The sequence below is a fragment of the Saccopteryx bilineata genome, chromosome 1, assembly GCF_036850765.1.
Source record: "Saccopteryx bilineata isolate mSacBil1 chromosome 1, mSacBil1_pri_phased_curated, whole genome shotgun sequence".
Taxonomy (NCBI): Eukaryota; Metazoa; Chordata; class Mammalia; order Chiroptera; family Emballonuridae; genus Saccopteryx; species Saccopteryx bilineata.
The window spans coordinates 108,549,123-108,564,073 of record NC_089490.1 but is presented as its reverse complement, the minus strand read 5'-3'; the positions used below and the strand labels follow the sequence as shown (position 1 = coordinate 108,564,073).

At 38.2% G+C, this 14,951-nt stretch overlaps 1 protein-coding gene across 2 annotated transcripts in view; it reads right to left on the bottom strand.

Moving 5' to 3' along the window:
• CLEC1A (C-type lectin domain family 1 member A) overlaps positions 1-13,882 on the bottom strand; it is a 27,590-nt gene extending 13,708 nt beyond the window's left edge. Inside the window, exon 1 of one of the 2 annotated variants that reach the window (XM_066253141.1) lies at positions 13,601-13,882. In XM_066253141.1, coding sequence (XP_066109238.1) covers positions 13,601-13,715 — 115 coding nt within the window. In that variant the 5' untranslated portion in view covers positions 13,716-13,882. The remainder of the gene's footprint in view (positions 1-13,600) is intronic. The other variant, XM_066253142.1, reaches the window with a different exon arrangement.
• Positions 13,883-14,951: the final 1,069 nt, after the last annotated feature.

The following is a 14,951-nucleotide window of genomic DNA, read 5'->3' as shown; positions in this document are numbered from 1 at the left end:
TGAACCAGGACTCAGAGAAATAAGGGCTAATCTGGTGGCAAGGTACTTAATATTTCAGAAAACACATATGTCATCCTTTACATCATTGACCTTTTAACATTTTTCCATTATTGCTGACTAACATCTGATCTTTGGGTATCTTTTTGAAGTTTTACATGTTGAGTTATTTTTTTAATAATTTCTTATTTCATTAATCTTTGCTTGTGGCACATAGTAAAGCTTTCCATTGGAGAGTGTTCGAGGTCATGTTGTTTGAGAGAATTTTTCACTGTTCATAAGAATGCATGTTTCCTTTCTCTTATGAGTCTATTTCAAGTATTTGCTGTTTTCATTCTCTCTAAAGGCAAAGAAGAGCCCTGGCTGGGTATTCCATTGGTTAGAGGATTACTTTGAAGTCCCTTGGCTTCTTAGATACAAGGGTTCAATCCCCAAGTCCATGCCTGGTCAGGGCACATACAAGATCAACCAGTGGATGCACAAATAAGTAGAACAACAAATCAATGATTCTCTCTCTCTCTCTCTCTCTCTCTCCCTCTCTCTCTCTTCCTTCTCTAAAATCAATTTAAAATTTTTTAAATAAAATAAAAGCAAATTGATATTATTTTTCCTATAATTTTAAAATCATATAAATCTAAAAACATACATTAATTCCAGAATATATTATTTCCTATTTACAGCAACTAGAAATTCAATTATATATTTTGAGTAAAATTTAAGTAAGTCAACTTTATATTCAAATAAAGAAATTTTATTACTGAAAATAAGTACTACTATTAAAGACAATTTTTAATACTCCTGAGTTACTGAGATAAATGCCTTATGTGAATTATTTCATCTACCTTTGCAAACATGCTATATGGTAGATATTATTGTAATCCTCAGTTTACAGGTAGGCAATTGAGTTCTAAGAGGGTTAGTTACCTTACTCAAGAGCACACAGCTTCTGATAATAATAACACTTACTGAGCGTGTTATATATGCTGTGGTCAATTGAGACTCCCAAATATTATTTAAAAGGGCATTATTTTCAACCTTTATTTGGATAAGAAGCCTGCAATACTAAGAACTTACTTCATTTGCTTAAGGTCAAACAGCTAGTAAGTGATGGAGCCAGAAGTACAATCTAAGTACTCTCATTCCAGAGCTGAAAGTTTTAAATCATTTTATTATCTTCCCAACAAATCTCATGTTCATATTTTCCTTAGATGGCATTTCCATAAGAAATAGAAAGACTCTTAAGATTTTTCCACTTGTAAAATTTCACTTTTATATTGTGAAATATCTTAGTAATAGTCACCTTAAATAATACTTTCTTCACTCTACCACCAAAGTGAACTTTATAAAGTAAAAAGTTACTGTATTTTTCACTCCATAAGACGCACATGACCATAAGACACACCTAAGGTTTTAAGAAGGAAAATAAGAAAAAAAATATTCTGAACCAAATGGCGTGTTAAAATATTTAATAAAACACAATATTTTTCACTCCATAGGATGCATGAGCATTTTTTCCTCCACTTTTGGTGGGGGGGGGGGGAGTGCATCTTATGGTGTAAAAATATGGTGATCTCTTCCTTAAGGAAACAGAATTTCTTAGCATGCTATAGAAAGCCCTGCATAGTAGGATCCCATCCTACATATTGCCTCATCTGCCCAAAACTCCCTCATACACCCTGCCTTTCAAGGGCTAACCATTCCTCATCCCAATCATTTGCCTTGTCATTCTGTTTCACTCTGCTGCTAATTTTCAAAATCATCTTATCCAGGTCTAAATTCAAATTCAAAACTAGCACTTCATCTTTTCTCTCTGAACTCTTGTGATTCTTAATTTTTCTCTATTAATACACTGCACCAAGCTAGCTTCTTAACTTTCTGTTTTGATCTTTGCACAAGTAGTCCTCACAAGAGAAAAGCCACTGGTTGCTTCATCTTGCTCTACCTGGAAAACTTGGACTCAACCTTACAGACCAGATCAAATGTCACCTTGTTCAAAAATACACACATGGCCCTGGCCGGTTGGCTCAGTGGTAGAGCATCGGCCTGGTGTGCAGAAGTCCCAGGTTCAATTCCCAGCCAGGGCACACAGGAGAGGCGCCCATCTGCTTCTCCACCCCTCCTCCTCTCCTTCCTCTCTGTCTCCCTCTTCCCCTCCTGCAGCCAAGGCTCCATTGGAGCAAAGATGGCCCAGGCACTGGGGATGGCTCTGTGGCCTCTGCCTCAGGCGCTAGAGTGGCTCTGGTCGCAACATAGTGATGCCCCGGATGGGCAGAGCATCGCCCCCTGGTGAGCAGAGCGTCGCCCCCTGGTGGGCGTGCCGGGTGGATCCCGGTCAAGCGCATGTGGGAGTCTGTCTGACTGTCTCTCCCCATTTCCAGCTTCAGAAAAATACAAAAAAAAAAAAAAATACACACATGAATAAACACAGTAAGTTATTCATTGTTATTTGCTTTTGTGGCTTCCTACATATCATTTTCTTATAATTATTGAGTCAGATTATACCTTCTGCTACTCCAAGCATTTAAAAACAAGGTATTTCTACTGTCTACCATATAGCTTGATATGTAGTAGGTCTTCATTAAAGATTTATTGAATTGATTAGATGTGATTTATGTTATGACTTTTCAGTGAAGGATTTATGTTGTAGTTGACAAAATAAAACTAAAAATCCAAGAAAATGTCATCCCACAAGTGGGCTTCTCCTGCAAGGGTGGGACGAGGGCTGGAATCAGATGGAGACCCGCAGCTGAGCAAAGGTGCTCATCCCTGCCCTCAGGGCCAAGCTTAACGCCACCCGCAGGGGCGGGGCAAAAGCCAAGGCCACCAAGGCTTGTACACCCAAGCACGTAATCACAGCCACTCCTGTGAAGGAGAGGCAGAAACCACAGCAACAACCCCAGTGGGCAGGCACCAGCAAAGCCCATACTCGAACACCCTAGGCAGCAACAACAGAGAAGGTGGCAGGCCTACAGACAGACCACACCTAGGAAACACAGAGGCCATACCCAGTGGACTCCAGTGGCCAAAACCTTCTTTTACATAGACACAATAATAAGGCAGAGAAATGCAACACAAATGAATCAAGAGAAATCCCCAGAAAAGGACCTAAATGAGTCAGATATAACCAAATTACCATATGCAGAGTTTAAAATAATGATTGTTAGGATGCTCAAAGATATTAGAACAACAATAGATGGTCATTACAAACACCTAAATAAAGAGATAGCAAATATAAAAAAGGATATTGAAATAATAAAAAAGAATCATTCAGAAATGACAAATACAATATCAGAAATGAAGAACACAATGGAAGGGAGGAATTAAAAGCAGGATGGATGAAGCTGAGAATCAAATCAGCAAGTTAGAAGACAAGATAAATAAAGGCATGAAAGCAGAGCAGAAAAAAGAAAAGAGACTCAAACAGTCTGAGGAAACTGTAAGAGAGCTCTGTGACAACATGAACAGAAATAACATCTGTATCATAGGGGTTCCTGAAGAAGAGAAAGAACAAGGGATACACTTTCTTCAGTCATATCATAGCTGAAAACTTCTCTAAATTAAGGCAGGAAAATGTCTCACAAGTTCAAAAAGCACAGAGAACTCCATTAAAGAGAAACACAAAGAAATCTATACCAAGACACATCATAATTAAAATACCAAAACTAAGGCCCTGGCCGGTTGGCTCAGCGGTAGAGCGTCGGCCTAGCGTGTGGAGGACCCGGGTTCAATTCCTGGCCAGGGCACACAGGAGAAGCGCCCATTTGCTTCTCCACCCCTCCGCCGTGCTTTCCTCTCTGTCTCTCTCTTCCCCTCCCGCAGCCAAGACTCCATTGGAGCAAAGATGGCCCGGGCACTGGGGATGGCTCTGTGGCCTCTGCCTCAGGCGCTAGAGTGGCTCTGGTCGCAACATGGCGACGCCCAGGTTGGGCAGAGCATCACCCCCTGGTGGGCAGAGCATCGCCCCATGGTGGGCGTGCCAGGTGGATCCCGGTCGGGCACATGCGGGAGTCTGTCTGACTGTCTCTCCCTGTTTCCAGCTTAAGAAAAATGAAAAAAAAAAAAAATACCAAAACTAAGTGATAAAGAGAAAATATTAAAAGCTGCTAGACAAAAAAGACTATCACCTACAAAGGAGTCCCCATAAGGATACTTCCAACTTCTCAACAGAAACACTTGAGGCCAGAAGGGAATGGCAAGAAATATTCAAAGTAATGCAGAACAAGAGCCTACTAACCAAGACTACTTTATCCAGCAAGGCTATTGTTTAAAATTGAAGGACAAATAAAAAGCTTTCCAGACCAAAAAAAAACTCAAGGAATTCACTACAACCAAACCAAGGCTGCAAGAAATGCTAAGGGGCCTGTTGTAACCAGGTCAAAAGAGAAAAAGAATATAGCAAAAGAGGAATACAGTTTTAAAGAATAAAATGGCAATAAACAATTACATATCAATAATAACCTTAAATGTAAATGGATTATATGATCTGATCAAAAGATCTGATCAGGGTAACTGCATGGATAAGAAAACAGGACCCATACATATGCTGTCTACAAGAGACACACCTTAAAACAAAAGATGCACATAGACTGAAGATAAAAGAATAGAAAAAATATTTCAAGCAATTGGAAATGAAAAAAAAGCTGGGGTAGCAATACTTATATCAGACAAAATGGACTTTAAAAGAAAGGCTGTACTAAAAGATAAAGAAAATCATTACGTAATGATAAAGGCAGCAACCCAACAGGAAGATATAACCGTTATAAATATCTACGCACCTAATATAGGAGCACCTAAATATATAAAGCAGACTTTGATGGATTTAAAGGGAAAAATCAACAGCAATACTATAATAGTGGGGGATTTCAATACCCCACTAACATCACTAGATATATCCTCAAGAAAGAATATTAACAAAGAAACAGCAGACTTAAAGAACATATTAGATCAACTCGATTTAATAGATATCTTCAGAATCTTTCACTGTAAAGCAGCAGAATATACATTCTTCTCAAGTGCTCATGGTACATTCTCTAGGATAGACCACATGTTAGGGCACAAAAGCAGTCTCAACAAATTTAAGAAGATTGAAATCATATCGAGCACTTTCTCTGATCACAATGGCATGAAACTAGAAATCAACCACAATAGAAAAAATGAAAAATACTCAAACACTTGGAAACTAAATAGCATGTTATTAAATAACAAATGGGTTAACAATGAGATCAAAAAAGAAATAAACAAGTTCCTAGAAAAGAACGATAAAGAGTATCAACTCAAAATTTATGGGACACAGCAAAAGCAGTCCTGAGAGGGAAGTTCATAGTATTACAAGCATACCTCAGGAAGCTAGAAAAAGCTCAAATAAACAACTTGACCCTACATCTAAAAGAACTAGAAAAAGAACAGCAACTAAAGCCCAGAGGTAGTAGAAGGAAGGAAATTATAAAGATCAGAGCAGAAATAAATGACATAGAGGCCAAAGAAACAATACAGAGGATCAATGAAACCAGGAGCTGGTTCTTTGAAAAGGTAAACAAGATCGATGAACCTTTAATCAGACTCACCAAAAAAAAAAGAGAGAGGACTCAAATAAATAAAATTAGAAATGAGAATGGAGAAATAACAACTGACACAACAGAAATACAAAATATTGTAAGAAAATACTATGAAGAACTGTACGCCAAAAAACTAGACAACCTAGATGAAATGGACAAATTCCTTGAAACACATAATCTTCCAAAAATTAATCTGGAAGAATCAGAAAACCTAAACAGACCAATTACAACAAATGAGATTGAAACAGTTATCAAAAAACTCCCAAAAAAGAAAAGTCCTGGGCCTGATGGCTTTACAAGTAAATTCTACCAACTATTCAAAAAACTAACTCCTATCCTTTTCAAGCTATTTCAAAAAATTCAAGAGGAAGAAAGACTTCCAAGCTCCTTTTATAAGGTGAGTATAATTCTGATTCCAAAACCAGGCAAAGACAACAAAAGAAAAAAATTATAAGCCATAATCCCTGATGAATTTAAATGCTAAAATCCTCAATAAAATATTAGCAAACTGGATCCAGCAATATATGAAAAAAAATCATACACCATGATCAAGTGGAATTATTCTTGGGAGGCAAGGCTGGTACAATATTCGCAAATCAATTAATGTGATTCATCACATAAACAAAAGGAAGGAGAAAAACCACATGATAATTTCAATAGATGCAGAGAAAACATTTGATAAAATCCAGCACCCATTCATGATCAAAACTCTCAGCAAAGTGGGAATACAGGGAACATACCTCAACATCACAAAGGCCATCTATGACAAACCAACATCATACCCAATGGGCAAAAAATAAAAGCAATCCCCTTAAGATCAGGAACAAGGCAGGGGTGCCCCCTTTTACTGCTCTTATTCAACATAGTTCTGGAAGTCCTAGCTATAGCAATAAGACAAGAAGAAGAAATAAAAGGCATCCAAATTGGAAAAGAAGTAAACCTATCATTATTTGCAGATGATAGGATAAGGTATATAGAAAACCCTAAAGTCTCAGTCAAAAAACTACTGGACCTGATAAATGAATTCAGCAAGGTGGCAGGATATAAAATCAATACTCAGAAATCAGAGGCATTTTTATACACTAACAATAAACTGTCAGAAAGAGAAATTAAGGAAGCAATCCCCTTCACCATTGTAACCAAAAAAATAAAGTACCTAGGAATAAATTTAACCAGGGAGATTAAGGACTTGTACTCAGAAAATTATACAACATCGATAAAAGAAATCAAGGAAGACACAACAAGTGGAAGCATATACTGTGCTCATGGTTAGGAAGAATAAACATCATTAAAATGTCTATATTACCCAAAGCAATTTATAAATTCAATGCAATACCGATTAAAATACCAATGACTTACTTCAAAGATATAGAACACATATTCCAAAAATTTATATGGAACCAAAAGAGAACACGAATAGCCTCAGCAATCTTGAAAAGGAAGAATAAAGTGGGAGGTATCACACTTCCGGATATCAAGTTATACTACAAGGCCATTGTACTCAAAACAGCCTGGTACTGGCATAAGAAAAGGCATATAGATCAATGGAACAGAACTGAGAACCCAGAAATAAACCCACACCTTTATGGACAACTGATATTTGACAAAGGAGGTAAGAGCATACATTGGAGTAAAGATAGCCTCTTCAAAAAATGGTGTTGGGGAAATTGGACAGCTACCTGCAAAAAAATGAAACTGGACCACCAACTTACACCATTCACAAAAATAAACTCAAAATGGATAAAAGACTTAAATGTAAGCCATAAAACCATAAGCATCTTAGAAGAAAACATAGGCAGTAAGCTCTCTGACATCTCTCGCAGCAATATATTTGCCGATTTAACTCCACAGGCAAGTGAAATAAAAGACAGGATAAACAAATGGGACTATATCAAACTAAAAAGCTTCTGCACAGCTAAAGACAATAAGAACAGAATAAAAAGACAAACTACACAATGAGAGGATATATTTGACAATATGTCTGATAAGGGGTTAATAACCAAAATTTATAAAGAACTTGTAAACTCAATACCAGGAAGACAAACAATCCAATCAAATAATGGATAAAAAAATAAATAGACACATCTCCAAAGAGGACATACAGATGGCCAATAGGCATATGAAAAAATGGTCATCACTAATCATTAGAGAAATGCAAATTAAAACCACAATGAGATATCATCTCACACCAGTCAGCATGGCTCTCATCAACAAAACAACACAGAATAAGTGCTGGCGAGGATGTGGAGAAAAGGGAACCCTCCTGCACTGCTGGTGGGAATGCAGACTGGTGCAGCCACTTTAGAAAACAGTATGGAGATTCCTCAAAACATTAAAAATCGAACTGCCTTTTGACCCAGCTATCCCACTTTTAAGAATATACTCCAAGAACACCATAGCACTGCTTGAAAAGAAGAAATGCACCCCCATGTTTATAGCAGCATTGTTCACAGTAGCAAAGATCTGGAAACAGCCCAAGTGTCCATCAGTGGATGATTGGATTAAAAAGCTTTGGTACATATATACTATGGAATACTACTCAGCCATAAGAAATGATGACATTGGATCATTTACAATAACATGGATGGAGCTTGATAACATTATACTGAACGAAATAAGTAAATCAGAATAAACTAAGAACTATATGATTTCATACATAGGTGGGACATAAAAATGAGACCCAGAGACATGGACAAGAGTGTGGGGGTTACAGGGTGGGGGGGAGGACTGGGAGGGGGTTGGAGGAGGCGAGGGGCAGGAAGAAAACCAGTTAGAAGGTGACAGAAGACAATTGGACTTTGGGTGATGGGAATGCAGCATAATCAAATGTCAAAATAACCTAGAGATGTTTTCTCTGAACATATGTACCCTGATTTATCAATGTCACCCCATTAAAATTAATTTTTTAAAAAATCCAAGAAAAATTGGAAAATATTGTAATTAATATGAGTAAGGAAATATAAAACTTGAATTTATCAATACAGTTTTTTCTTTAAGTCCAAACAGGTTTCCTATTCTTTTGTAAAAAGTTATTTCAGATTCTGGCCGAGTAGCTCAGTTGGATAGAATTTTGTCCCCATATACCAAGGTTACAGGTTCGATCCCTAGTCAGAGCACATACAAGAATCAACCAATGAATGCATAAATAAGTAGAACAACAAATCAATGCTTCTCTCTCCCTTCTTCTTTTTATAAAATCAATAAATAAAATAATCTTTAAATAATAATATTTAAAAATACTCACAGAGCCCCACGATACCTCACAGACTTAACACTTTATCTTTTGTCTTTATAGCTAGGGCCCTGGTCAACAAACTGCGGTTCGTGAGCCACATGCAGTTTTTTAGCCTCTTGAGTGTGGCTCTTCCACAAAATACCATGCGCGGGTGCTACCTCAATAAGGGATGTACCTACCTATATAGTTTGAGCTTTAAAAATTTGGCTCTCAAAAGAAATTTCAATCGTTGTACTGTTGATATTTGGCTTTGTTGACTAATGAGTTTGCTGACCACTGAGCTAGGGTCCTCAAAAAAAGAGAAGAAAAAGAGAGAAAATTACAAATTATTTATTTTCCTACTTAACTATGAGTTGCTTTCAAACCCATGCTATTAAAAATAACCAAGAATCTATTTTCCTTCTTATTGTTAAAACAGTAGATTATTTTTAACATTCTTCTTACTTGACCTCTCCACAGCATTTGTTATTATTTTTAAAGTTCAGTATTCATTACTATTAAATTTTCCTTTTTTTTGAAGTCTCCTGGCTTCCTAGATGACTCTCTCTCCTGGCCCACTGTCCACCATTTAGTCTTTCAGTAGCTCTTAATTGAAATTTCTTGCTCACTCTGCTTCTCACTCTTGTGTTCCCTAAAATGCTCTAATTGGCACTCTTCTTTTTTTCTATTTTGTCTTTTCATTTTACATTCCCATCCTCAGTGATATCACTCATTCTCAGAAAGGTTAATTCTTACCCAAATGTTGACAATTTTTACATAAATATGTAGCTCAGAATTCTTAACTCCAATTCACGACTGTATACACAAGTGTTAGGGGGCAACACCAAAGGCATGTCCCTTCTCTTATAGCATCTCAAACTCAAACAAAGTTCAACATCTTTCTTATTCTTCCTATAGTTTCCATCTTAACTAATGACAGCACCATCTAGATAATATCAGATGATGAAGTGTGGAAAAGAAAGGCTCTTAACATGAATAATTTTTGGCAAAAACTTATTTTCTCTAAAACAAAGATGCTCTTAGCAGAACTTGCTTTTTCTGAAAAGACTCCCTATTCCTGGTCTTGAGGTTGGTTTCCCAGACTGTGGTCTTGGGCCAGCTTTGCAAAGTTGCAGGTGCTCTCAGAATGTTTCTCCCTGAATTAACCCTATAGATAAACATTGTAAGAAGGCTAGGTTCACTGCTTTGTTTTACTGCTATGCTTTCTCTCCTCTCCATTCCTCAATCACTATGTAATTCCACCTATAAAACCTAATTCCGGGCCTCATTGATTTGAATGACTTAGGTCTCCATGCCTCCACCGGCACAGTCGGGTAATTAAAGAGTCCCTAATCTGGCTAATTGTGTGGCAAGACATTTGTTTCTTGCTGTTCCCACACAACTAGTTGAACCTAGTCAACTTATGCTCTCCCTTTCCTTGTCTTCCCACTTGTAACCAGTCATCAATTCTTTAAATTCTACCTCCTCAATATCTTTCATATCTAATTCCTCCTCCTTGTTCCCATACTACCTCAGTTCAAGTTCTTTTAATCCTGTGCTTATAATAGTGCAAAATCTGTATTAGCTCATCCAGATTCATACTCACTCCTTCAGTCCATCCTCCTCATTGTAGCCTAGATTGTCTTGTAAAAACATAAAATCAATGATGTTACTACCTGTTTAGATCCTTCAGTTCATTCATTTTACCTTCTAAATAGAATCAGAATACAGTAGTGTGACATAGTAAGTCATCCTTAACTTTCCAGATTTTACCTCTTGTTAGGTTTCCCCCCTCTAAATCTACACCACGGCAGTAACATATTGCTTATAGTTCTCTGAAACACAAAGTTACTAAAGACCTCTTCGGTTTTCCTCTCATGTATCTGTCTGCCTTCAGGGCCCCCAGCATCTTCAACCTTCCCATTTCTGCTTCCGTATCATGAGGAACATCTTAAAGTCAAGTCAACTCACTGTGTGCTCTCTCTCTCTCAAAACTTTCTGATCCCCTTTATCCCTACCAGACAGAAGTGACCAAGCTCTCCATTGTACCATGTGCATGTCTTCATCATGGCACTTACCAGACTTATTGCTGAGTTGAGAACTGTATTAGACTCCGTTACCTCATAAAACAGGTATATCATGTTTGGCATTATATCCTCAGTGTTCTAGGGTCAGGCTTGGGATAGCATGACCTTAGCAAAAGTTTGTAGAAAGAATGTGTGAGGATATTACTTTATATTCTTTCTTTCTATTTTTTTTAAATGTTTAGCTGTTTTGTTTTAAATGTACGCTATAATTTTACATTGAAAAATGTAAAAATCTAAAAAATAAATGTATATAATTTATTTTCATTAATTCTAACATTTTCCGGTTATAAATGTGCCACAATATTATGTTGAATTTGAATCCTCTGCACTACCCCTCCCCCCAAAAAAAAATCTCAGTTATTTCTACTGGTTTTGTTGTTGTTGTTGTTGTTTGCAGCAAAAGTATTTCAGAGAGACTTATTTTCCTAATAAATAATTAGACTTTCATAGTGTTTTATATGACATTACTCTAAATATTTGCATTATCACAAGATACCATACACAGAGGGTAAGAACTAGTTTAGATGTTTTCTTGGAAAACACTGCTTTATAACCACTACTCCTACTGTTGCAATTTCTACTTCTTTCAAAAACAGTTGCCAGATGTTTCAGTTCGTGTTTTATCCCACTCCACCTCCCTCTCCACCCTCCAACCTCAGCGGAACTGATCTGTACACCCTGTTCCTCAATATGCTGATCACTAATCCTTGTGAGAGTTCCTGGCTCTCATCAAAGATGGAAAATTAAGTTATACACAAGCCACTTAAAAACACAGTTCTAAATGCCATCTCTTCACAGGATTTGTTGGAGAAAAACATATCATATCTTATTGCACGTATCTAGTGGCTACAGAAACTGGCATAACAGGCATCCTTAAATTGTCACTTTGTTTCATATCAAGGAGGCTAGAAATCCCCCAGTATCCCTTCATGGCTTACTGGACAGTTTGGGGGGGGGGGGCGGAGAGCCACATCCATGAGTCATTCAATAAATAGAAAGTGAATGGAAAGGTTTAGTAAGGGAATGGAATAAAACCTAAAGATAAAGAGAAATGGAAGAGAACAGAGGAAAAGTGTGTCTCCAGATTCACAAAAGAGATAAGACATGTTAAGATATAGGTATTAGGCCCTGGCCGGTTGGCTCAGTGGTAGAGCGTCGGCCTGGCATGCAGGAGTCCCCGGTTGGATTCCCAGCCAGGGCACACAGGAGAAGCGCCCATCTGCTTCTCCACCCCTCCCCCTCTCCTTCCTCTCTGTCTCTCTCTTCCCCTCCCACAGCCAAGGCTCCATTGGAGCAAAGTTGGCCCGGGCGCTGGGGATGGCTCTACGGCCTCTGCCTCAGGCGCTAGAATGGCTCTGGTTGCAACAGAGCAATGCCCCAGGTGGGCAGAGCATCGCCCCCTGGTGGGCGTGCCGGGTGGATCCCTGTCAGGCGCATGCGGGAGTCTGTCTGACTGCCTCCCCATTTCCAACTTCAGAAAAATACAAAAAAAAAAAAAAGATATAGGCATTAGGTGAAGATTTCTCTGATACACACTAACACAAAAGTGTTAAACAGAACACCATAGGAATTCTCAAGGAATGGAATATTGAAAAGAAATTCACATAGGACTATACATAGCTTATCAGCCTTAGTACTCATAGCCACCTTATAAGAGAGGTTTTATTACTTCTATGTAACATTGGTTACATATATTTTTTTTTCATCAGCGTTTTGTAAATGAAGAAACTGAAGCTCTGGAATACCTAAGTGACATATTTAATACCACATAGTTAGTAAGTGGCTTACCTGATATTAGAACCTAGTCCTGTCTGTATTACAGTGTGAACCCTTGTCACTAAACCTTGTCACTAAACTTAGTGACACATTTCTGCCTTAGATTGGCTGATTGCCCAGGATATAAGGTCCTTCCCTAATATATATGAATTATGTCTTCTAGGGACTGAAAAGTATATATTTTATTAAGATGTCACAGGGTAAATTATTTGGAAATAGAGGCTTAAGATGGAAACTAAATGTTTTCATAATTTAATTCAATCATCTCAATAATAGTCTGGAACTCAGTAGGACAAAGAGAGCAGGGAGAGGATGTAATTGCACTTGAGGCCACAAGTCAAATCATTAAGTCACTGAGCATCAGAGCTGAAGCGACCTTAGGGGGCATTTACTTTCATCTCTCCCTCATGTCACAGAGATAAACCAAACAGCTGACATTTGTCTGCCTCTCCAAGGCCTCACACCTTCACGATGCAGAACCATTATAACAGAAGACCAGATATGATGGGTCTTCTTGACAACCTCCCTCCAAAGCCATAAGTTCAAAACTAACAAAAACATAGCCTTATAAATCTTAATTTCCAGACCAGGTCACAGATGGTAGGTAAACAGCGTTGAATCTGGCCTTCACGGGATGGCGGGAAGTAGGAGGGAAGTGCTTTCCTCGTACATACACTCTCACCTTTGTGTGTTATCCCTAATTGGTAAAAATCAACACACCCTCATCTGAAAAGCTCTCTGCCAGCAAGAGTATTTTAGAAAAACAAACATCTGCATATAAACTGAGTTGAATATTTCAGATGTTCATAAAGGAGGAGGCCACAAGTGGTGGAGAGTGAGCAGCTCACATGACTGTAAATCATGAAACCATTCATCTGCCTGTCCTCTGTTTTGTACATTCCTCAGGGAGGTGGCTTATCTCATGTATTTCTCAACGGTCTGGCTAATTTGGACTCCAGGAGACAAAGTACCTGTGTGCCCACGCTCTGGACGGTAGGATGTAGTAGAGACTCGAGAATGCAGGCTTAGGGTGGTGTCCCAATCAGAATCCAGCATGCTACTCGTGCTGCTGTTCTTGGCCTTCATTGGAATTCCTGCAGAAGTGAGACGGAGCTGTAGTTGGATTACCCCGAGCTGTCTGCCTTCTGTGAGACAGCTCAGGAGCCGAGGCACCGAAAGGCATTCCTAATGTTCTTCTCTCCCAGCAAGTAGCAGGGAAACCTCTGATTCCAGTTCCTGCCTGGAGAGGCCCAACCCCTCTCCTGTAAACTTGGACTCTGAATGCCAAATTGGTCAGGCAGAGGGGAAATAGCATGTGCTTTCTATTTGGGCGGTCTCTGTCAGAACAATTACCGAGGGGTTGTGCTTCTCAGATCTTTTTTGCTAATCTGTTTGGATTTCCTGTTTAACTATGTAAAGAAAGCAAGACCTCACAATCGTAGAGAACTTCCTTCAGACTCTGAAAACCAATAATGTGTCAGTCAGATATACTACCTATTTTCTAACCCATCAGGAGCTCACTGAGTCACTGAGATGAAGTTGAACCTCTCTGTGCCTTTGAGAAAACAGAAGAGACTTTAGAACCAGCCTCTTCCTTTCTCAAAGACGGTAGAATAAAGCATCATATACATAGAATGTCAGTACAAAAGAGCCCTTTTGAAGATATCTACTTGATTCTACACCCTCATTTTACAAAAAGGGGGATTGGAGTCTGGCTAGGTGGCTAGGTGAGAAATTGCTCTCAAGTCACATTAACTGGTTAGTGACAGAATTAGCTTTAACAGCACTTTCTAGTTGTTAATTCAAAAGTCTTTTCTCTTTCAGTATGTGGACTCAATTTAACATTTTATAGCACATTTGGTACATCATGATCATAAACACATTGTACTGGACATAAAGACTGTGAGAATTATTACTAACTACCTGTGACCTTAGGAAGCTAAGTAACAATTCGTGCCTAAATTTCTTAATCTGAGAAGGAAATGAGAAGTTTGTTTTAGATAATGTCCAAAAATTCTTCCCAAATCAGAGTAATAACATTATATTATTTTATTAATACGTATTTACATTTGGGACAATAACTTGGCTAAAGCAAGCGTACTAAATATAAAGGTGTGTAGAAGTTGCTTGGGTTAGGGCAACCAGCCCCTATGAGAGATGGATCAGGAATTACATATTTGGATTCATCTTGTGTCTCAAAATATGTCTTATTTATTGGGTCATTCTAGAATATTAGAAATAAAAAAAGTAGGACTTAAAAACTATATTTAAGAGGTGCTGATAATTGTGCTTCTAATGAAATAGCAATTAGAGTTATTTCCT